Here is a 25731-nt window from a genome sequence, read left to right as displayed (position 1 = left end):
AAAGGGTGTGAAGACTCGCGCATAAAGAAACGTCTCATGCCGGTTATCTGACCTAGTTTCGAATGAGGTGTAACAGAAGTGTTAGACACCACCATCGATCCCAGAAAATACACACGCAGCTTGCTACCGTCTATAATTAGACACTAGTGTACAGTCAATACATACAGCTACGGTCAATACCCACAACAAAGTGTACATATCAGCGATAGACATCTCAGGTCTAGATAAAAGATAACAAGGTATCAAGTTTCATTACTGTCTGCAGTTTGTAGCGACAAGAAAAAAACTTCACTTGCAAGCAACGGAAAGTTTCAGAGCGCGGCACGCGGTTTGGGGCGAGTCTTCAATGCCTTTAACTCGTAGAGTGATATATATGAATTATATATCTCACTCAATCAACAGTAGCAACTCCCATGAATAAGTTCAAATTTGTGTTACAACAGTGAGCGGCGTTTGCAGTACATACAATTGATTGATGGGGTTGATTGTTGGAAATCCCCTTCTTGCGCAATTTCTCTAATTTCGATTACCGTCACGCTACGAATCCACCATAAGGTGTTAAATTTATTCATACGTTTCAAAAATGTACCGTAGTCGTCAGGGATTGCGTGTTCTGGCATTAGACCGGGCGCAACAGGAACTAGTGCCTTCATCATGACACGTAAGCCAGGTCTGCAGTGTATAATTTGCAGGTATATGGATATAACAACACGGAAAAACGTTTTGGGATATGACAGAAAAACTTGTCGTGGTGTTTAATACTAAATTCCAACTATATTTTGAGTTTGACAAGATGAACAGAAAACAAATATATTTCTCTGTGTATGACAAAGTGGGGAATAGATATTTAAAACACCTTTGGTAAACCACATTTGGATTAATTTGAATTTGACTATTTTGAGGGGCTGAATGTTTTAATTTTTCTGAAAAGTTGGAAACTTCTAGCCATTGTTCTCATGCCTCAAATTTGTCTTCAAAACTAATGACTCAACATTAATAGTCAAAAGTCCCCAAGATAGAGTCATGGGTACGAAAACTAAACAACTTGATCGACTCTCAACCCCAGTCTCCTTACATACCCGAGACTGTAAAGTAACACATGATGATGACTATGACACGTCAAGTAAGCAATATGTCACACACACCCACACCCACACCGCACACAAGTCATCCTGCTAACACCAAGTACTCCAAACGCAATTAAATATGCAATATAGAGCTTATAATAGTAATGCGCGTTGACAAATCGAACAAACTCACCCTTTATCCTATATAGATGTATTGTTCAAGTTCAGCTAGCGTCGAAGAGTTCATTGTGAGATTTTCTGTGGGTTACAATCATCATGAGTTGCCATGCATACGTGGACGTAATTTGACGTTGCGCAAGGATATTGCTACGGATAAACGAATGTGCCATCAAAAACATAAGGGAAATAAAAATCGTCTGCAGTTGCACGATATTTATGAAAAGATATAACTACGAATACATTTCTTACGCTATATTAGAAATTATGTTGGGACGTATGTGTGTATGTAAGTGCGTTTGTATGTATGTATGTATGTAAGTATGTATGTATGTATGCGTGTGTGTATGTATGCGTGTATGTATGTATGTATGTATGTATGTATGGGTGGGCGTATGTGTGTATGTGTGCGTGGGCGTGTGTATGTATGCCTTCAGGCAGGCAGGCAACAAATAAAGTTGCTTTTGTTGTACGAATGCTCCACCAACGCATCCGTAGTGCAGGGAATCTCTGGCTGGAATTTTCCTCGTGCTTTATTTAACTATGAATGTTTTAGGAAGTTTGTTTTAACACTAAATACTACAGCAAAACGAAAAGAGGTGTGGCTCTTTGCTGCACGCAATTAGACATACCTCGACAGTGAACGTTTGAAGCTGTGAAGAATAATTCCCGAATACTGGAGATGTGTGTGGCTGACACTGCAAGATATTACTGGATCCAATCAGGTAGATTCCAACTCTGTTTGATTTGAAATACCATAATTTTATTCCGTGGAGTGATCTTTCATATGTTTCTTTTTTAAATACGTTTAACATCGGTTAAGCAACGACGTATACAGCTGGTAGCAAGTGTTTACAGCCAAAGTCAGCTTGAAATTAAAAATGAAATCCAAAACAGTCAAACTGTAATCAACACAACAAGAAAACTCTATTTTTTAATGGATTCGTGAACTGACTGAGCACGAAGTGTTCTTTCTCGAATTTCAAAGAGGAAAGTTAGAGTTAAAGAAATAGAAATGAAGATGGGCTTATTTATATCATAAAAGCAATGGCTATCAACCAGCAATTTATCTTTCATATTTCAGCCTAGCTAAGCGTTAACCTGAAATTTCTTGTTTGGTAGTATAGCCCTCCTACAATGCAAACCATGTCAGTTGTGTACATGGAATTACTAAAGTTAATGTTGTTATTCTGCACGCGAGAAACTGAAATAAATTTAAGAAAAACAAATCGTCAAAAATAACCGGCTTACTATAAAGAAATGAGAAATTAGTTTCTTTTCCGGAGACTAGAAACTGAAACTATTTCATCTTACTAAATTAACTCGTAGGGCTATCACTTGTAAGTTATACTATTTTGTTCGATGCTATAGCATAAGTTATGTCAGGATAAACTGCCTAAAACAATTTCCTATAGCTTAATTATAGGATAGCCATTTAATTTAGTTAAAAGATGACATAAGTCAGAAAAGTCTTGATATCAAAGTCTAAGAAGAAGACAAATTCAAGTGCTAAACATATATAGCTATTCCGGTGGTGTGGATATTCAACTTCAAAATATGCAAAATCTCTGGAACGCCCCTTTAAGGCTAAACTGATGACGACCTCAGCTCCTCGGTAACGGTCGAAATATTTTATTAATATATAGTTTAATAATTGCTTAACACATTCGTTAAGCATTTTAAACAAAAAGAACCATAAAAGTGCTAAGTGTTTCCCCCTTTTGTTTCTTTTTACAATTTAGATTTGTTTTGCATCTGAGGAACTTACATTATCACCTGGGTGTTAGGCTAGGTAGTCCTACCTCTTTAATTGATAAGCTGGCCTTAGTTGTTTACATGGTCATTTCTAAAACTAATAATTATAATATGGTTCAGACAACCTGTAGACTGACAACAAGGCAATTAAACGGACTACAACAAATCAAAATATATCGTAACCCTTTGTTCGTAAATTTACTGGATCTAAGCTTGTCCCCAACCCACTCCCCACTGTTATGCTCATATTTAAAGAGCGGGCGAAATGGACAGATTTATATAAATCATCGTTTTTTATATACTCGTAGCTTTCCAATGATACACAATTTGTGTCAATCGAAGCTTGCACCCTCGAGGAATAAACGATCAAAAATTCGCGGATAATAAAGCTTTCTAAAAATTGTTGTATATATGGTAATGTGGCGTGAAGTCAGTCGATGGGCTCAGCTCACTTCCGGGAAGAAATGTTTGCATTCTAAAACATCTGAGACCAAACAAAACATTGCACTGTTGCAGTGCTCTGTAGTAATTGAGATTTGGTGTTTGGAGTTTTGTTTTTACGTAAATGTATCTCGTAATTGTTAAATATGCCGAGCGAATGTGTGGTTGCAGGTTGCTCCAACACAAGTAAAGACGGATTTCACCTGCACGCTTTCCCAATCGATGAATTTGGACACGCCTCTTTCAAAACGGCTACACATAAACAACGTTCCGAGTGCCTGTGGGCCAATACTATTGCTAAATTACTTGTAATGACCGTAGCCTAGGTCTCCTTGATGCAGCAAGTGACGATTTTTTTTTATTTATTGGTTACCTAATATTTTGCACTAAAACCAGTTGGTTTTAGAAAAATCAATACTAGATCTGCAATTTTTCTTTTGTGGTAAAACTGGCGTTGTGTTATGATTTTACGTAACAGTTGGATACAATTACACGGGCTAGCCTGTTATACAACGTCTATTAGTTAGGTATAGGCCCCATGTTACCACCACTAATACTATAGGGTTGCACTTGCACTGTACTGAATGTCACATTTTCCTTGCCTTTAAGTAACAAAATTCTAGAAGCTTTGCTACGAAGTTAAGTAGCAGGATCATCGACATTCGAGATAATTTAAATCATATTATGGTCTTTAATAACGGTGGTTTTGTTAATGCTCAACCGATCAGTTTCGGTTCAGGATAGTCTAACCGTTCTGCTCGGGGACTTCGATCGGCAGCGACGCGTCTCGGCCATCGGGATCGTTTAACAGTTCTTCTGCAAGGGGCTCAATTGAAAGGGAAATACCGATAACTTCATCACCCTCGAAAACTATTGCCTCATCTTCTTCCTCACGAAAATAATTTTCGTCAAAGCTTACGAATGTTCTGAGAGGTGAAGGCCCATTTCCTCATAATCGGAAGATTCGGGAGAAAACTTTCAGTTGATGAGGAGAGTGTGTTGTAGTTACCTGTACGTAGAAAACTGTATGACGCCGTAACAGTAAAAATCCCGGGAGTCGGCTTTGGCTGAAATGGTCCCTTAAAGAAAATGTCATATGAATTGCGGTTATACGCAGGTATCAACATACGTGTTTTCTTTTTACTTGGGTGGTGTGGATGGGGTCGGGTAGGGTGAGGGGAGGGGTAGATATGGCAAGGAGAGCAGGCTGCTGACGAGGGTGGTACATTGGTCTTACTTATTTTTAAAAGACGCCCACGGTTTGTTACCATGTATAAACTAGACAAGGAATTTGTATGGGTTATACTCGGAGATATGTGTTTCAGTATGCTTTTTCTTAGGTGACATGGATGGTGTCAGACATGGTCATTTTTGGGATAGGGAGGGTAAGGAGAGCCGGTTGCTGGCCGGAAGTGTACATTGGTCATATTTATTTGAAATTTTCTACAATGCAAGAAAAATAGAAAGGTTTTTGCATGGGTTATACACATATATCAAAATATGTGTTTTAATATATGTTTTTCTTGGGTGGCATGGATGGGGATGGATAGGGTTAAGGTATAGATGGCAAGGGGAGCCGGTTGCTGACAGAATTTGAAAAAAAAATATGGATTTAAATTAGAAATCATGTTGCTCTTGTTAAGTTAACGTCGTTGTGAAATTCAGATAGGCCTACTTATTACAACTATTCCCTAACATAAGTCTATCTTTAAAACTCCTCAGTACTGTATCATTGAAAAGAACCTGTATAGGAATTCGCAACCACTTATCAATGTTAATTTATCCATTAAGAAATTACTTAGCATATCCGAATGCGATTTAATGATGTTATGTAATCGTTCCTGACCCCACCTAGATCTTTAGGGTATTGTCTATGAAATTGTTTAAGAAGTCAATTTGCATGGTATGATGGAATGGATAAGCTCTGGTGGAAAGGTGTGGATCCTTAGTAAGCTCAGTAACCAGTATTTTGGCAGGCGCTGTGCTTTTAATGATGTATCGCAAGTCTTGCATCGTTGGTGTGTTATTAGTGTTATTAATTATCACTTCTAAAGTACTAATGTATACTATTTTATTCTTCCTACGTTCTGCACCCCATTGGATGGCCACATACAAAACGTAATTGGAACGCATCATGATTAACATGGTTTATTAATAATTTTTGATTGTAACCTCCTGTTTATGAAATATAACTAAATTCTAACCAGACAGAAATATTCTATGATTTATTGTCAAAAGTGTTTCATTGATCGAGAAATCTTGTCCTTTCGTTCAAATTTAAAGACATAAATGATTGCATTTATACAACTTACTCCCAAATGCATACAATTGGTATTGCCTCGATATGTCGCAACACATATTGTAAGATTTGAATATACATTAACATCACTCATGACGACGGAAGTTTCTATAATATCTATCAATTTTTACGTATTCGGAAACACATGATTCTGTTTCTAAATCATCAAACATGAATATATACCTTCCATATGCACATCAATCGAATTGCGTACTGCTACTTTTAAATTCAAGTTTTAATTAATTAACAATTATCTGAGTTATGGTACTGTAAATTAATTTCCGTGGCACATCATACACAATTTCGTTACTTAGATTTATGTAAAAGCACAATGTGGTAGTTTTATGCCGTTTTGATGATAATGTGAACATATGCAGTTGCAAAAAGAAATTGTTCCAGTGGCGTAATCTGTAAAGTCGGAACTCTGATTAAGCACACAGACTAAGGAAAGTAGTCTGCAACTCTTAATTTCAAGTTAGTGTATTACGTGAAATATGAAATGTCTCTGACAATACTTTATATAAGCAGTGGCGTGGGAAGGTACTTTTGAGTGAGGGGATGAAGACTGATGGCCGGCCTGGGGGAGGGGTCTAAGGGGAGGGGGACATTTGCATTTCCAGGTGGCCTCAAATGCAATTTGGCAATATTTCAAACGTTTTGGAAGCTTTTGCTTTTGCATAGCAAAAGTACTGTGCATATATAGGCAACGTTTAAAGAAAGTAACATCCAACCAGGTCATAGTTTAATATCCCCTTAAACGGAATTGTTCTTACGCTCACAATCACATTCATAATACTCAACCCAACCTCGTGTGAATCCTCAAATTTAAATTAGGAAACAACTGTGCTCTTGTTCAAGTGCTTCCAAGTTGAACTATATTATGCGGCTCCTTCTTTCTATTTATTTCTATTTATTAGGTTTTTAGTTTATTTCTGTATTCATTCCGGTATACAATTTAGGAAGAAGAGGCATTAAATACGTTCACATGAAGAATAACTAAATATAAAAGGGAAAAATATGTTAAGACGATAGGATATCATATAAAATACATCTACACATACAAAAGTCAAAACATAAAACGATATAACAAATGGAATACAACAAACAGTAAAAGAATACCTAATATAAAGGAGAATAACATGTTAAGATTATAGGATACATATAAAATCATATACACATACAAAAGTTAATACATAAAACGATATAACAAACAGACTACAACAAACAGTCTAATTGCCCGGATGGAACGTGTAAAGCAGCATGGTATATAATAGAGTTTCTGTAAACTTGTTCTGTATTTTGGCAAAATGTGGGGATTTCTTACATTTCTGTTCGATTTGTGCAGGAGACTTCTCAGTACAGTATACAAATGGTTATTCTGATCACTCTTAATCTCATTAGCTTGTAAACTCAGTTCTTGCAGCAGCATTTACTTTTTCTAAAAGTATATTGTAATCTAAATTAAATATAGCTGATGTGTATTGAAGAAACATCATTATTTTTCTTTGTCTTTTTGCGATATAAAATGGTACCAGTCAGGCACTGCACAGATCACATGTTGTAGAATAATAGTATTGAAACACTCTCTTTAGCATTTTAGTTAAAGAAAGACACTACGTAAGCCACACTAGATAGTATATATTAATATACTTAATACCTTTGATACATGGCAAGAAAATGTCAAACTGTCATCGATGTATACTCCCATGTATTCAGTTTCGGAGATTCTCGCCACCTCAGATCCCTCAATAATAACGCGTTGCTATTTTGGTAAAATGAGACCTTGTTTGTTGTTTTCAAAACACTTTTCCTCTTATTTTCCTGGGTTTAGCAATAAATTCGTATTTACAGCATATAGATAATTTAATTGGTCAGTTTCAACAGATCTCTTAGAAAGTTTGCATGATAATGTATGTATGTGACCTTTAACTATGTAACCAAGTATTACTAAGCTAGATAAAGGTAGTTATAAGTTATGCTAGAGTGATGCTTGTGATAAACAACGCCGCCAACGGCTAAGAGAAACTGTATGTCTTTAGTGATATGTTACATTTTCAACGTTTCTTCATGTAAGAAACTGAAGACTGGAGGAAAGTCTAAACTGGTAATGAGCTGTTTTTTATGTTTTAATTTGTCATAATACTGGTATTTGTTTATTGGACTGTTTACATCCACAATTGAAAAGATGACAGAAAACCAATAGAATTAAATCATATATGTATGTATAATGTAAGTTTGATGTCTTAGCCTGGGCAGTTTTCTGAATAAGCTTTGCGATTGTCTTCTGCAGGTGGCCTCTCAGTCCATGCGTAGTAGGATGAATCATTCCAATAAGTGGTTGGAAATAGAAGTTAGTGGAGATGACATCCACAGTAAAAGGACGTGAGTAATTTGTTTTGTCGAAGGGGTATGACAAATCTACCCCTTCTTGACTTGGAAACTTAAAATTGCACACAAATTTAATTTATAGGATCTTGTCAAAACATTTTAGACAACAAAAGTAATTGCAACCTTGAAACATCATCAGTCAAAAGTCAACCATGTTTTTAGATGATAAAAGTTGGGAAGGAGGAGGGTTTGGTAGGCTGAACACAGTGGAAGGGTAAGTAAAAGTGCATACTATCATTCCTGAGAAATACACAATATTCCCTGCAATATAATTTTTCAGTACAGTAGCTTGTCAAATAAACATGGACCATTTTCCTTTGATGAAGTAACTGTTAGTGTGGTTGTTGCTGTTGTTAACAGGTTACAACACTACATGCTTTGTGGTCAAGTGCATTATATCCTGTGCGTATTGTCCTCACTGAGTAAAGAAAGTTGACACCATTCGATAGGTGGATCGCTATGCATCATTTGATATTCATATTTTGTTCTTATTCAGCCTGTTGGCAAATTTTGGTCACGCTCTGATAGAAAGTGTGTATTGAGAATCTCCTAGAACGAGTCTACTGTTCATTACACCTATAACATAACAAACTACTACCTTTGAAGCAAATGTGAAGGTCAGGACAAAGCAACACCATAGCGATCAAAAAGTTCACACCTCTAAACAAATATTATTGCTTTTAACATAAACGCCTAATATTTATTTCATACTGTATGCCTCACACTAATGGATAAGCTCATGGTGTGTCCTCGATTTGAATATATATCTATATGTCATATTTCAGGTGGGTTTGGTCCCACTACTCCGCCATTATTGGAGTATTTGCAACAAATACTAAGAGGTTATTCGGATGGACAAATTTTAAAGGTACGTGTACAATACTCCTCTCCCCAGCTGAAACTTTGCTGATACATGATAATGTTAAAGAACTTGTAATCATCTTAAAATATTTAAACAGACGCATTGTATATTATAGCTAACGTTAACAAGATTATGTGTAGTACCGGTTCCATTTTTTATCGCGCCTGAATAATTGTTTTTATTTTTCAGGGTTAATTGATCAATATGGAGGTATAGAATTAACCTCCGCAACGTGTGTTGTTGTTTCCATTTGGATAAACGCAACACCACGTAAAATAAAAAACAAAGCAAGTCCTTCTTTTGTGTAGTCTCAAATCAATCAAATTGGATATAGGAGGTGTAATGCTTTATGATTGTGTTATTTTCTGCGTTGCATTCGGAATTTGTGTGACACATTAACACAATAAAATCTTTTCCAGGAACTTCTTCAAAATGCTGAAGATGCAGGAGCTTCGGAGGTCAAGTTTATCTACGACCAACGCCAGTTTGGTACGGATACCCTTTTAAACCCTGGCTTGGAGCGATTTCAGGTTAGTTTTTCATACTTTTCAAATTCAGGTGGTTATGAAAGAATCCGAAAAGAAATCGTGGCTGTAATCTCCATGTATTTGGTGCGTAAGTAATCTAAATGCCTCAACGATAGTATGCCAATATTAGAAAGACTGAAAGACGACCAAGGATTAACGGTTAAAGAACATTGAAACATGTGGTACTCAAAAATCATCTTTATGCATTTCATAAAGAACTACACACTAGTTTACAAAAGTGTAAATTTTGGTTTTGCTTTGAATAGGGACCTGCAGTTTACGCCTTCAATAATGCCAAGTTTACGGAAGAAGATTGGGAAGGTATCCAAAAACCAGCTCGCAGCGTTAAGAAAGAAGATGTTTTGAAAGTTGGAAGATTTGGAATCGGATTCAATTCCGTGTACCATTTAACAGGTAAATTATCATCTTAAGCAGCTGTAATCCATTTTTCTGCTAATCTGTATAATTGTGTAACACTTCACATCATATTCACGATGAGGATACGCCCTTACTATATTTTATGACAACGGAGCCAGTCAGTATCCGAGACACTTTTTAGGTTAATCATTAATCAGAGCATGAAACTGAGCAGACGTGTTACCCGGTTCAACAATCCATAGCCTTACGTTAAACTTTGTTTTCGAACACGTCGAATTTTATATAAAATCCACAGTAAGACTTCACTTTCAATCGTAACTAATCTTTCAATGATAATCAAAGGCTTGCAAGCGATACAATAATTAGATATTATTGTTGATACAGGATTCTTGAGATGTTTTCCATGAAGGTGTGAGGAAATACAAAGAAATTGAACAAAAGAAGACAATTTATCGATTTACATTCTCTATACCAAATTTATGACACATTAAGTCGTCTGTTCCTAAGCAACGTTTTGTTTACAACTACAAGTGATTACGTCAGCCCAAATAGGTCAGTAAGAATTTCCAAACCGCCATGTGTAGATGCTAGAACTAAAGCCTTCTGCAACAAACGTGGTGTAGGTCTACATAACAGATATGTTTCGATATTTGGAAACTTGATTCGAAGAAGGATAGGTTTCGAGTAACGTTACCTGGTATGGAATAATGTACTAGTCTGTCTGGAGGTTTTTGGTTATATAGTTTAATTAGATCAGATCTGCAGCCACTGCTAAGAAGTCTACAGAAGAACTACAATTTATGGGGACAAATATTCAACCTCGCCTTTTCATTCTCCTCACCAGACCTACCATGTATAGTCAGTGATGAAACACTTGCGATCATTGATCCATTCGAGGAATACTTCACTGATAACAGAAACCGTCCTCTGCCTGGCTACAGTTTTAACCTGAAAGACATTGTAGATCAACATGAAGACTCCGATCAACTTGCTCCATTTCAAGGAGTTTTTGAAGGTCAAGAAGATATAAAGTCCCGAAAATCTCTACAAGGAACTATGTTTCGCTTTCCATTGCGTGTTTCACCAAGCAAACTATGCACAAGCGTTTTCACACAGCAGGAAGTTTTGAAGCTGCTTCAGGCCTTCAAAGAGGACTCTGTAATTGTATTATTGTTTCTTCGGAACGTTGAGAAAATTGATGTCTTTTTGAGGAATTCATCCACAGAACCACCAAATCATTATATTCAGATTTGCCTCTCAACTCCAGACATCTCCAGCTTCAGACAAAATCGAATTCTATTCAACATTCAGTTGGAACAATATCGATCTGGGAGTAGCACGAGTAACATAGAACTTGTGGAGCGATTTGATATAATGTCTAGCAATGACGATGTTCAAGGATGGGTAACTGCTCAAGTGATATCCAATCGTGAATCAATACAACTTCAAGATTTAGCTGATCGCTTACATCATCTTCCATGGGTTGGGATAGCAGTACCCTTAAAAGATGGCATCATTTCTCACCGAAGCAAAGGTAGAATATTTTGTTTTCTGCCCCTTCCAGAAGGCGATGCAGGCTATTCTGGTCTTCCAGTTCATGTTCACGGATACTTCGGTGTAAGTGATGACAGACGATCATTAAAATGGCCTGAAGTCGACCAGATTCAGAATCCTACTGCCACATGGAACAACCTCTTAGTTGAGGTAGTTCTTCCAGATGTGTATGTTATGGCAATACTAAAAACCATCAGTGTTTGTAAGAGTGAAGGACGTCATGTATCATGTGTGTACAATGCATTGCCTGATTTAGAAGATACATTGAAACATTTTCAAAAAATGACTAAGCAGTTCTACAGAGCTCTGTTTCAGTACCCGGTATTCTACACGGAGCAATCGCAGACCTGGAAACGAGCAAGTGATGTGATGATCATTGATTCAGAGTTCGTCGGTGACCTCCGTTCTCTGATTATAAAATGCTTTAGAATTTCGAGTGTGGATGTTGTTGAGGAACTTCCAAAGCATGTACTTCAAGCTGTAAAAGAGTTTGCATCAGATGCGAAAATTGTCAACAAACAGAGTGTTTTGGAAACCATTAAAACCATGCATTTAAGCTGTTTGACTAAAGACGAACGCCTCCTCCTGCTTACTTACCTTCTGGATGAAGGATGTACTACCAGGGATCTTAATGGATTGGAACTGCTTTTAACTAGAGATGACACGTTTAAGATGATATCAGTCAACCCTGCATCAGACCAAATAGTCTATCTGCCTACCAGTCAATGCAGTGAGGCTCTCATACCACACATGAGACAAAGGCTTGTTACTGAGCAGAACAGTTGCAACGTTGGCAACTTGCAAACCTACTTTGAAGAAGGTGCTCGTTCAGGTATGGATCTTTTGTCATGTTAGTGTAAGCAATCATTATCCGCATAGTAAATGGTTAAGTGCAAGTGGTGACAAATATGTGTGATGCCGTAACTGTAAATATATCAGAAACCCTAACGTTTTTGTAGAAATTCAGATCTCAATAGCGTTCAAAATGTGACAATCTGCAAAAGACACATGCTGGGTAGTTGGTAGCGAAAATGTGGTACGTAATTTCCAACGATCGGATAATTGTACATACAAAATGTCTTCAACATTTGTTGAAGACGAAAATACAAACCTTCTAAAGATATACCGCAGTCTATCAATTTGACTAGCTGCAATATCTCACTTGGTTTTGACATAGCTACACTATCACTAGTGTTAACATTGATTGTTGAAAGTGAGGGGCTCATGTGATGTGAGAAGAAGTTTTTTTCCAAAGATTCGAAAGTAATTACCCATAGAAGAAATGTGAAATATGATCACTGAGTGAGCATACGACATAAAATATTGTACAGACGAATGCCGTTTGAAATGTTATATAGTTCACTAAATTCATCTTTAAGGTAAAAATAACTGGATAGTAGGAACATTTTGTACAAATTGTACGTAATGAGTTCTTAAGTTTTGTTGGAAAATTTGAAAACTATACTAAACATATTTTGGTCATGGAAGCATCAATTTGGGAGATATTGTGTAAACAAGGTATTAAGACGTTGTCCTCGGTTGACCTAAGATTAACTTTGACCTTTACAATATACAGCAGGTTTCTTGTGCTAATTAGTTAGACGTACATGTTAGGTGAGAGGTTCATCAAAGCTTTACATTACTGGGTTTACAAAGTTTTCAGACTTTGACTTCTCTTGATCTTTGACCTACTTAAAAAATACTAAAACTTCTTGTAATTATTGAGGTTGGTCTACAAACAACACATGACGATTTCAAATTTTAGTGACCTTTGATATCAATGCAAATCTCAAACGAATCTTCCACTCATTAAGCTTAATGTCAATACCAAGTATGAAATTAATCCAAGCTTTCCTCTAAGAGTAACCATCATTTTTACATCAACATTTTGGCTTACGTGAATGTCGACCTCAAATGACCAGTGACCTCCACTCATTTCGATATGCTACTTCTATTCATCAAGTTATATCTACATACCAAGTATGGAGATCAATCATGACATACTTTTGAGCTATCGTGTATACGAGTTCGTGTCACATGTATACACTCACTAACTTACACACGTGGTCATGACTGCAAAGATTCCTTTTGCGTTCGGTAAGGAATGAAAACATCAAATAATGGCATGTCCTCACAAGTTATTAATAACAAAGGACCAGTTCTGACTACTGAGAACTGACAGTTACTTTGAATGGAGGTGAACATTTGAAAACCTTTTAACAACAATATTCACTATAAATTGTACTCCTTGAGAAACATTGTAGGGCCCCCTAGAAAGTGAAGCCTCTGGCCCTATAAAACAATGATTTTTTTAATTTGTTACATGGTGTGTCGGTAGAACGTAGGTGGATAAAATCATTTTTGTATTCTTTAGTAGTCGTGAAACAAGGTCAACATAACTACAAACGTAAGAGTGGTTGAACTCCATAGATATTATGGGTTCATCTGAGTAAATATGAGACCTTATTGTTTAGGTAGTGGTCAGAGTTCAAACTCATTGTATGGAAGAACAGCATTGATTTTGGTGATGGTCTAAGATATTTTAAAGTGAAATATAACATTTTCGTACATTTGATAGTCCACGTTGTGACGATCTCATGTTTATTGTTTGTCTTGTAGGTAGTTGGAAACAAATCAAGATCCTCACGCCAGATTGTGTTGTGAATCTTTTGAAGACATCGTTGACAGGGGATTGGAGTGGAACTAACTGTACGAGGAAGCATCTCAGTTCTTCGACGGTCCACACATGGGCTTGGTTGAAAACCTTATGGGCGTTCATAAGCCAACACGGATTAACAGGGCAACTCGGTAATCTCAATCTCTTACCTATTTCAAGAGAGGGAACGTTCCCTATCCAGCTGGAAACATTGAAGGTAAACTCTTTAATCATGAAGGTTGATTCAAACGACGAGAGGAATTTTTCGGAAGCTATAAGTGTTCTTAAGCAAGTTGGTGTGACCGTGTCCGACATACCACAGTTTGTTACAAGTAATCATGATATTTACAACTCACGATTTATTAATAGATTTGATACCGCTGGTATCTTGTTCTGTCTCACACAAATAGGAAAGTTGGCCATTGATGAGAAATGCCAAAACAATAGTCATTTATGCGACGCTTTCCGAGAGAAGTTGTTACCCTTCTTAAATCTCAGTTATTGCACGAATGACAATAAAACATTTCTGAAATCTTTGGCAGTGTATCCATTGTACTCCAAAAAAGCAAATATGGAACTTATGCCATTGGACTCTAACAATTTCCGTCTTTGGAAATATGGCAGCATGAACAATCTCCCAGATGTAACTTTCCCGTTTCGTGTTCTTTATACCGATCAAAAGGCTTTTATTCAATTCCTTCTGTACCTTGATATTCCTGAGATAAGGGAAGAAGATGTATTGAAAGAAATACTCAAAAAGGCATCTGAAGGTGGTTACTCTCAAAGTGAAAAACAAACATTAGTATCGTGGATTCCGAACCACTCTACAGAAGTTTGCAGATTGCAAGGAGGCTTGGAAATTCTACGAAAAATTCCCTTCGTTCCAAATGGAAAAAACGAAATGAAGCTCGTGAATGCCCTTTTTGACCCACAAGATTCACTGTTAAAGCGACTTTTTAAAGATCACCAGTATTTCCCGTCAGTTAACTTTCTTCAGAGAAATAGTAAGTGTGAAGGAATACTTCAGAAGCTTGGCTACCGTCCTAGATTGAAGGTTCCTTACGAAGAAGTACTAACAATTGCCAGACAGATTTCATCCTCAAATGATGTAGATCAAGGCAAAGCTCTGTGTGAATTCCTTAGCAACAGACCTGAATTACTCACACCGAACGCCTGTAGCGAATTAAGCAATGTTGGCTTTATGCCCTGTAAAAGTCAACGACCGCATTCCTATCCAAAAAATATCCCCTTTCTTGGTGAACTTGGTAGCAACAATGTGTTCTGTCCAAAACAATTGCTCATGGGTACAGAAAGAAATTGGCTATTAGCGGGATCATCTGTGTATTTAGCAAACGACCAACCATCTGGAATACAGGTAAGAAGTGAGCCAACCTTGACAGAGGTCTGTAATCACCTGAAAAATATTTCATGCAATTATGATATTCCGTCGGTAAATCTTGCATCAATGCTTCATGCGATGTATCAATTCATGAATGGTTCAAGTGATAGGAATCAACTTTCTACCTTGTTACCTACGAAGTGGATTTGGACAGGGGAATATTTTGCTAGTAGCGACGAAATATGCTGGCAAGAGACGTTGGTTGATCTGCGACCATTAATATCACCCATTCCCAAGGAATACAGAGTTTACAGAGATCTATATCAATGGGCAAATGTTCCTGGTGTAATTACAACTGATCACCTTCTGCAGTTTTTGCACCAGGCCCGGACGAAAGTACAGACATCCAGTAGTTCAAAAGACGTTCATACTTTTCTAGAACTTTCAACAAGGATTCTGACTTGCCTGCTTGATACAGAGGAAGATCTGCATCCTTTCAAAGATCGGTTGTTTGTTCCTACGACGAGCAAAGAGCTCCTGCCTGTAGAACAGGTTTCATTTTGTGACTATGAATGGTTGCATGGGCATACGATGCTTGATGATGGTACCGAAGATATCAAGGTTATTAGTGATAAGTTTAGTATTACTATGGCAGAACGACTTGGAGTAGCTCCCCTCAGCAGGCGACTTGCAATGGCAGACGAGATTGTCGAAGGTATCAGCCAAACTGGACAATATGAACCCATTACAACTAGAATTAGGAACATTTTGGCAGATGTTGGCTACCAGTCTTCATCAATTCCAAAGGAGATGATCCAAAATGCAGAAGATGCTGAGGCAACGGAAGTTAGATTTCTGATAGATATGAGATCAAATAATAACGCAAAAAAACAGTTATTGAGTGACGGGATGGTCAAACTACAAGGTCCAGCTCTTTGGATCTACAACGATGCTGTATTTAATGACGTCGACCTTGAAAATATTACGAAACTTGCCGGAGGCACAAAGAGTACAGATAACACAAAAATTGGACAATTTGGTCTTGGCTTTAATGCCGTGTATCACATAACAGATGTTCCTTCATTTGTGACACGAAATTACATTAACTTCTTTGATCCTCACAAAACGTTTCTTTCAAGGCAAATTAAAACAGATGGAAGAGGGATTCGTCTTGATTTCACAAAAAATCCATCGCTACTTAAAACTTTTCGTGACCAGTTTGTGCCGTTTGAGGGTATTTTTGGTTGTCACTTGTCAGGCGATTCTTTGAAGGAGTTCAATGGTACTCTTTTTCGACTTCCTCTGAGATCACCAGAGGATGCTCGATGCAGTGAGATTTGCCACGAAAGTTGGAATGAGAGTGACTTGAAACATTTACTTAAAAGTCTTTTCGATAGTGCTGGGCTAATGCTTCTTTTCACTAAACAGGTTAAAGTAATTGAAGCGCACATCTTACGACAAGAAAGCGACCAGGTGGAAAAGCTGTTTAGTGTCAAGAGGACAGTAATTAACCAGTCCCCGAACAGCACCTGCAATTCATTTGGCCGAGAAGTGGTAAAAGGTCCAAGACAATCTGCACCAATGGACTATACGAAGACCATAAAGCTAAAACACCATTTGACAGAGAAAGGAAACAGTTATTTCAATGAGCTTAATTTCCCATTTGAGAAGGATGAAGAGTGGATGACAGTGCTGAGCACCGGTAAGGGACGGGCAATATCTTTTTGGAATGATAATACTGATCTTGCATCTGGTTTGTTGCCATGTGGGGGGGTAGCCTGGAGGAAGTATCCCAAAGACAAAATAGATGGTCAAGGCTTCTGTTTTCTACCGCTCTCCATCCCTAAAAGTCATCTGCCTGTTCATGTTAATGGTAGTTTTGCACTCTCTGATGATCGTGCAAGTATATGGAAATACATGGGTGATCACACAGATCGTTCTGCCACCTTTAAAACTAAGTGGAATCAATTGATCTTCAGGGACGTCGTTTTAACAGCGTATTTGACGTTTCTGAAGCTAGCATTTGCACATATCGATCCAAGAGAATGTTATTCCCTGTGGCCTGATCAAAGAGTAACTGCCTTTGACAGTGACTATGGGGAGCTGGTGAATTCATTTTACAAGTCAGTTGCCACAGAGGCTCCAGATGTATTTTGGTGTTCCGAAGAAAGAGTTCCATGTTCAATTAAAGAGGTTGTTTTCGTAGACAACGACATTGCAAATGACGAATTTATCCTTAACTTTGTGTCAACGAGTCTTAAAAAGTTTGGAAATGCAAAATTGGTCACAAAATTACCGAGCCATGTAATCGATGCATTCATGAAAGTCGATTGTCAGTCTGATGTCACAGATAGGACATATTCACTAAGTAGATTCTTTGCTGAAATATTTTTACCTCGATTAGAATGCTTCACCGAGAAGGAGGTACACATGACTTTACGTTTTGCATTACATAGATGCGATGAAGCTGTTCTTCAGTTGATGGAATCGAGAAATTGCATTCCCTCAAGTTCAAACGGGTCAACTTTCAAGCTTCCCTCAGAATTGTATGATCAAGATGTCATAGGAAATTTGTTTTCAAGTGAGGAAGGTTATTTTCCTTCTGACAGATTTCTCAAGCTGTTGAGTGATCGTCAGAAAGGAACATTAAGAGACATTGGGTGTATGAAGACTGGCTTGGAATGGGAAGAACTGATCGACAGAGCAAGCACTGTACAACATGTGTGGGAGCAGGACGAAAAATTGGCTAAACAGAGATCAAATGCAATCGTGGATTACCTGAGAACGAAATTAGAAGAATCTGAAAAGTTTCCGGCCTGCCAACCGCAATTAATGAAAGTTCGTTTTTTGATTGGACAAGACCACAATGGGAATAGTCATCTGAAGTCACCTGTGGAGCTGTATCCAAATACTGTTAAAGATATTGTGGGCTGGGTTGCTTGCATCATAGAGGCATTACCAGCGTCCGTGATGACGTTTCTTGACCTTAATAACAAACAACCGGACCCGTCTTTGGTATTTGAAAATCTTTCATCTTTAAGGCGTATGTGTGAGGAAAGAAGTGGCAACCAACCTAATCGAGAGACTACAAGGCGTGCTTGCAGGGAGATGTGCGGGTTCCTAGAGAGAGAATTTCTTACAAGAGAAGATGTGTTGCATGTTTTAAGTAACGATCGTTGTTTTTATGTGAACTCAACATTTGTTGATGCTAGCAAGCTTTCATTTCATAGCAAGCCTGTTCCACCTTATATATACAGCGTAACAGGAGATCTAGCAGAATTTAAAGTTCTCTTAAACAGAGTTGGTGTCAAGCAACATTGTTCAGCAAATGATTTTGCGAAAGCACTAAGGGCGATCAATGGAGACTATCATGGACTGCCTTTGCCAAATGAGCTACTCCATGACGTAATTACAAGTATCTTAAAGCCGTTAACTGAAATGATACACGAGTTTTCATCGGAAAGTCGGTCAAAATTTATTGAATGCCTCTTCTTACCTGATGTAAAAGGTATCATGCAAGTTAGTTCTCGTCTATCATTTTGTGATGTAGATTGGGTGGGCACTGATGAAGCTGTCCTCTGCCATCCTGATATAACTTCTCATCAGGCAATACTGCTGGGTGTTAAAGACATAAGACAACAACTGCTCGAAAAATATTCCGTGCCTGTACATCCTGGGGAAGAGTTCGGACAGAGAGAGGAACTCACAAGTAGGCTCAAGCGAATATTAACGGGATACCCATGTGACGCTTCTATTTTGAAGGAAATAGTACAGAATGCTGATGATGCAGGTGCAACAGAAGTTCATTTCGTACTTGATTTTAAGTCCTATCCAAAGACTCGACTGTTGGGTGACGCCATGGAATGTCTCCAAGGGCCAGCACTTCTCGCCTACAACAATAAACCTTTTAGTGAGAATGACATCAAAGGAATTCAGAGACTTGGCCAAGGAAGTAAACGAGAGGAGAGTGGACAGACGGGACGATACGGCGTTGGATTTAACGTAATTTATCATTTGACAGACTGTCCAATGTTTATGACATGTGGTAGAACTCTTTGCATTATGGATCCTACTCTAAGATATGTTCCAGGGGCAAATGTAAGAAGTCCTGGGAGAAGATACAACAACATTTCAAAAAGCATTCAAAGGCCTTACCCCGATTTCTTTGAATGTTTCAACTCATATGGAGAAGTTTTTAACCTCGCCAAGGGTACATTATTCAGGTTCCCTTTGCGAAGAGGAGAGTCGGATATAAGTGGGGAAACTTGGGGACCCTCTAAAGTATGGAAACTTCTTGAGGAATTGAAAGAAGAATTATTCGATATTCTTTTATTTGTAAAAAATGTTCAGAAAATCAGTGTTTCCAACAGAGACGTGGATCCTACAAACCTATCGAATGTTTATACTGTATCAGCTCATATCTCTCACGAAGAGAAGTTAAAACGTGATGAATTTTTTAAAGTTCTTTCGCATCATGCGGACACACCTCTTCCGAAGATTCCCGTAACAGACGTTACAAGTGAACTTACTCTCAAAGACAGTGAAGGATACGAAGAGAGATGGCTCGTTCAACAGCGTATTGGTCTTGAAAATAAAGAAATTCCTACTTCCATTGTACATGCATTGAAGAAGAATACAACAGAACTTAAACTTCTTCCAAAGGGTGGCGTAGCAGCTCGTATTTGGCAGCCAAAATTTAGTCAGAACATTAAATTACGAAAAGTAGAATACAAAGCATTTTGCTTCCTACCTTTGCCTCTGCCAACAAACTTCCCTGTGCACATGGATGGCTTTTTTGCTTTAGATCACGAATCGCGAAGAAATCTTTGGTATGGGCCAATTGGAGATGCCAAGAACGATTGGAACGAAATGGTTAAAAAGGAAGTACTCGGCCCAGCTTATCTTCTACTGCTTTTGGAAATAAAAAGACGGTTGAGTGAAACTGTGGTTCCAAATAGGCGTCGTCAATTTGCTTACAAGCTATTAAAATTATTTCACAACTGTTTTCCAACATGCACATCTAAAGATAAAAGAACTCAAGTGAGCCCCTGGAATAGAGTATCTGAGTCACTTTACATTTTGATCAGAGTAAACAAATGTAAAATATTTCCAGTTTTGCGATCACAAACTATCACAAAAATAAGTTGGCATAGCTGTCTTGAGGGTAATGATGCAGCGGGTTATTTTGATGATCTCCGACAAAAAATACCAAAAAGAGATTCTGGTTATCCTGAACTCGCCATGAAAGCGACTAAAGAGCCGGACGATTGGAAGTCATTACAGCAAACATTGCTTGATCTTCATTTCCATCTTTTAGCTGCACCAATTAGCATTTATTACTCAATGATTAGTGCTGTCAACAACACTTTGAATGACGACGGGACCAGAACCGTAGACAATCATGTGCTGAAAGTTACTCCAGAAGTCGTACTTTCCTTCCTTAAAAAGTGTGCACTCTCTGGTAAGTTAAATCACTTGCCCACAGCTTTAGGCCAGACTCCTATTAAAACTAATTTACAGTTAATGATACTCATCAACTATGTGATGGAAACAGAAAATTTTACCCAGAAAATGGACGGGCTACCCCTTCTTCTCACTTGTGATGGAGTGCTTCGAACCTTCAGCAAAACTTCTAAAGTCTTTCACTCTGAATTCTCTTCCTTACTTCCACATTGTAAAGATCAGTTTCTTCACGGAATGTTTTTGAACTACTATGGAGAAACAGATGCTTTGGAGAAGCTCAAGATTTCGGATCTCGGCAAGAGATTAGGAAGTCATCCGGATGCTTCGATGTTTTGCTCTGATGACTTAATCATCTGGCCAAAGGGTCAGATAACAAGAAGAAAATGTCCTACATTGAAAGTAGAGTGGCTTAGAAATGTGTGGAAGTTTATACAATCTCGGGGGTGCATGAATGGGGAAACACAGAGTTTAGTAGATAATTGCAATCAAAACTTGCAAGGGATTTCTTTGCTGCCAGTTTCGATTGATCGTAGCCATAGATTTCTCTGTCCCATGAACATGAGCAAAATGGCAATAAATCCGTGTGGTGGTCGTGAGGAAACATTATATGAGATACTTGTCTCTCTTGGATGTCCTGTGTTGGATGTGTCATCACTGAAAGAAATGAACTGCAATGCGTCTGAACCTTCTCCCTTTGATCTAGAAGCTTTTAGTCTTTTTCCAAGTAACATTGAAGTTCGGGAGGAGGTTATGCACGTTTTTACATATATTTTGAATAGAAACTGCGAACGCTTCCTGACACTAACTCCAATACAGCGTGACAACATTTTGGAATACTTCATCCGGTATATTCACGACCAAAAGGACCCATGCAAAGTGTCGTTGCTGAAGAAACTCCCGTGCTATGAAACGATTCACGAAACATTCGTAGCATTGGATAAATGTGCAGTAGCCATCGACACCGATGACATTCCCTCCGAAGACAAGGAGAAGTGGATGGGAAAACATAACTGTACTTTTCTCAAGAAGAAACCGAACCTGGTTGAGTTATATGAAATTTTAGAAATAAAGGATATTAATGAAGAAACATTGTACGAGAGATACATTTTACCATTTATGGTAAATTTTTCGCAGAAAGGACTGTGGAAACATATGTACAAAATATATAATTTAGTTTGGGAGGTGAAAAGGGGAGAAAGGAAGGAACTTATTGATCGGCTCAATCTCCCAAACACGCCAGTTGTCTTAACTAGTGAAACAAATGAACGTAAATGCGCAGGAGATTTGTTTGACCCCCGTATCCCTCTTTTTGAAGTAATGTTAGATGAAGAAATGTTTCCTCAGAAGCTTCCAGAAGACATGGAAGATTTGAATGCGGATTTGAATTGGGTAGACTTTCTTGTGCTTATAGGATTACACAAACATGCTACTCCTTCGCAACTTCTTACGTTTGCTACTAAGCTGGCAAGTGATTTAGGTGGCAGCGGAGGTAACGATGGGAAACCTGAAAGAGATAACATTCTTTTCAAACATTTGATGGACTCCCACGAATTACATTCCGATGATAAGCTTTTGCAGAACCTTTCAATCGTTGCATTCATATCAGCAGCAAATGTTTCGGAAACGTACACAAGTCTTATGAAACCAATAACAGTAACTAAAGTTTGTCTAAATGCAAGTCCCGCATCATCAGAATGTTTGGTGTGGTCAACAGAAGCTTTGTGTCCGAGTTGGGTGACTAGTTGCAATACCAAATGCTCAGACGAGAAATGCATTGCTGTTAAGGAAAAGTTAGGAGTTCGGGAGAAACCAACTTTGCAACAAGTTCTCCAACACACTCAAACACTTTGTAATTTTCTGGGCATTCAGCAAAATACTGACGACAAGGGGGTTACTGTAAACATGCGCAAGCTATTCCAAGTCATGCGTAGAATTCTAAGATTTCTGTATTCTGAATGTGAAACTAAAAGAGATCCCAATGCTAAAAGCACGTGCTATACCCCAAATGACTGTTGCAGCAGTTGCAAACTTGTGGTAGAGAAACTAGAGAGTGTTCCCATCGTACCCATTATCGAGAGCAAGAATTTAATTCGAGCTGATATGGTGGTTAAAACCTGGAATGATGAGGAAAACGATAAGTTGTCACCTCATCTCCATAAACTACCCGATGGTTTGATTTCGTACTTTGCTCTGCTACATTGCCTTGGAGCTACAGAAAACCCAACCTTAGCACAGTATGCTAGAGTACTAGAATCGCTAAATAATTCCAGATCTGACGTTTTGGTGTACAACCCAAACACGGCTGCAGCTGCAAAGCAAGCTATGTCAGGCTTTTTGAGGTGTCTACTTCGCCATCAGTATGACGGAAAGCCGTCGGAAGTTTTAAATAACATGCAAAATTTATACCTGATGTCCAACAACAAAACTCAACCTTTGGTTCAAAGCCGGGAACTGTTCTATAACGATAGACCCCAATTTTCGAAACGGTTGACTGGTTTTCCTCGCGCTCAGTTGATAGCAATTAGTCAAGACGATATTGGAAAACCTGCGAACGTAGATGAGCTTCTCAGGACGCTTCCACCACAAATAAGACCGGCTTACATAAGTGACCATGTTCAGGAGGTCATTGTAACAGCTATTGACGAAGAAGGAAACACAGATTGTACATGCAGCACGTCGCGAAGGCTGAAAAAGATCTTCGAATGGGAACAATTTCCTAAGGCTGTTCAGTGCATCGTTGCTCATGAAATAAAGGATGGTAACCAAATTAATACAGAAGAACGATTGAACTTGCTCATACACTCCAAATTCACAGTTAAATGCATCGAAAAGCTGGAAACGACGCTTCACTTCGAGGGTGAAGAACTTCCTGACAGCACTAGCAATACATCATGTTTGCTTAAGAAGCAGGAGGTTGAAAATATAGATGGTAGACAAAACATAACCGTCTACATATCGCACAGTGAGAGAGCGGACTCCATGATGAACCATCAACTAGCAACTAAGTTCAATGAAATTTTCAGATTAATAAATAATATCAGTCACTTGGTATTAATTCTCAGTGCGCAGAGCGAAGAGGAACTGTCTAATATTCTGAATGATGTGGGAATTGGTACAGCAACGTTGGAAGAAGAACGCTTTTGGAACCGGCCGGAGCTCGGAACCAATCTCCCACCAGATGCTATCGCACTCCTAAACCAAGACCCAATGTACATCTTCAAAGATAAGGAATACATAGGTTTTGATTTTGGCGAAGGTGAAGAGGAATTAATCATTTATGGTAGGATCATGCGAAGAGTTGACATGAACTCTTCAGACCAAGAACCATGGAAAGCGGTGTACGAGATAGACATCGGTCAGCCAGAACCTCAGCTGGTTGTGGCACATAAGTTGTTTAAGTTTGTGTCTCCATACATGGACCACCGTTTGGCTGTTCAGTTATACGAAGGTACAGAAGATGATTCTGCTGGTGGAGAAGACCCAGGAGAGGGACATGAAAACTGTACGGACTTGGCTGCTGTAAAGCGAGAGATCACTAAAACTGTGGAAGAGGTTATGAAGTTACCGGAAGCTGATAAAAAGAAGATGTTAAGGAGGTTAATGTTGAAATGGCATCCCGACAAGAACATTGAACACAGAGAATTTGCGCAAGAAGTGTTCAAGCACTTACAGAGAGAGATCGAGCGCTTTGGACAGGGAGGGAATCATTCTACGGAAGACTTTTACGACGATGTCAATCGTAGGGCAAGATATTACGAAGCCGAACGAAGACGATGGGAGAAGCAGTATAAAGAGAGCACACATAGGCAGGCTCACAATAGGCGCAGAAACAGCACGGCACCACCTCCGTCGTTTTATCCAAGGAGAAATATTCTAGGAGCTAGACGTTTCCTCAAACAGGCCCGTGTTGATACGTTTGTTGCAGACAGTATGGAAGCCTCTGAAATGACTTGGCAATGGCAATGTCAACTTTACTATTTCGCTGCTGAAAAAGCAATTAACGCGGCATTATTAGCCTGTGGCAAAGACACCGCGAGGATCAACGATATAATGAGAGCTGCTGACAATTTGAGATCATACCACTTAAATGTAACGAAGCATGTTGAAGAGCTCATAAAAATTGTAAAAAATGATTCGCATTACCCAAGGTCTGAGGCATCTGCGAGTATTCCGCAAGAAAACTTTGCTCGGGGTGATTTTGAAAAAGCGAAAGAGCTCTGCCAAAATATTCTACAGGAGGTGGAATGCTTCGTTAGAAAACAGGAGAGCGAAATGTAACGTGTATAACTGTTTACTTGTATATACGGCGATTTGATGAGAATTGATTTGGATGTTATGTACCAAGATGTAATGTGTTTTCTAAACCTCGTAAGGAACGGGTCAGGTTTTGTTCTTTAATTAAAAATTTGTTTTCATTTACTGTTTGATTTGTTTATTCAGTTTTACTTTCGATTATTGTGGGTAATACCTGGAATTCAAAAAATTACATTTGAACAACTTTCAGTTGAGGTATTGCCTCTTACGAAAGCACATTCATGAACTGAAATGGCTCATGCTGTATTTTGAATTTTAAGAAAATGTATCGTGTTATTAGTGGAGAACTATTACATTCAGCATGTATGTTTGGTTGCTTATAACATTTTAAAATTGTATTAATTATTAGGTTCACGCATTACAATGTATTAAAATGTAACCATGGTTTATAAATTTCATACATTTCGATCCTGTCTTCAGAGAGTATACTTTTTGGATAAAGCTATATCTTTTCACTCTCACCATTGTTGATTGCCCTTATAAACGTTCATATTTGTGTTTAATTGCTCTG

General features: G+C 38.2%; 2 protein-coding genes and 1 long non-coding RNA gene across 3 annotated transcripts in view; 2 read left to right on the top strand and 1 right to left on the bottom strand.

The window, feature by feature from the left end:
- The window catches only part of LOC139969826 (17-beta-hydroxysteroid dehydrogenase 13-like), a 41647-nt gene that overhangs the window by 235 nt on the left and 15681 nt on the right, over positions 1 to 25731 (top strand). The window lies entirely within an intron of this gene.
- Positions 1 to 25731, bottom strand: part of LOC139969828 (uncharacterized) — a 31709-nt gene that overhangs the window by 3601 nt on the left and 2377 nt on the right. The window lies entirely within an intron of this gene.
- LOC139969815 (sacsin-like) lies at positions 1817 to 25476 on the top strand. The gene is made up of 7 exons (XM_071975101.1): positions 1817 to 1969; positions 8030 to 8121; positions 8913 to 8995; positions 9409 to 9519; positions 9783 to 9930; positions 10739 to 12280; positions 14068 to 25476. The coding sequence occupies exons 2-7, from the start codon at positions 8100 to 8102 to the stop codon at positions 25182 to 25184; spliced, it is 13023 nt and encodes a 4340-aa protein (XP_071831202.1). The 5' UTR covers positions 1817 to 1969; positions 8030 to 8099; the 3' UTR covers positions 25185 to 25476.

This window comes from Apostichopus japonicus, chromosome 7 (assembly GCF_037975245.1).
Source record: "Apostichopus japonicus isolate 1M-3 chromosome 7, ASM3797524v1, whole genome shotgun sequence".
Classification (NCBI taxonomy): domain Eukaryota; kingdom Metazoa; phylum Echinodermata; class Holothuroidea; order Aspidochirotida; family Stichopodidae; genus Apostichopus; species Apostichopus japonicus.
The sequence above is the reverse complement of the archived record's forward strand: the minus strand, read 5'-3'. Positions and strand labels throughout refer to the sequence as shown.

Excerpts from the sequence above, each read along its gene's own strand:
- LOC139969815 (XM_071975101.1), top strand. The coding sequence starts at position 8,100 with ATGACATCCACAGTAAAAGGAC. Across the intron at positions 8,122-8,912 it reads GACATCCACAGTAAAAGGAC|GTGGGTTTGGTCCCACTACT; the intron begins GTGAGTAATTTG and ends GTCATATTTCAG. Across the intron at positions 12,281-14,067 it reads TGAAGAAGGTGCTCGTTCAG|GTAGTTGGAAACAAATCAAG; the intron begins GTATGGATCTTT and ends TTTGTCTTGTAG.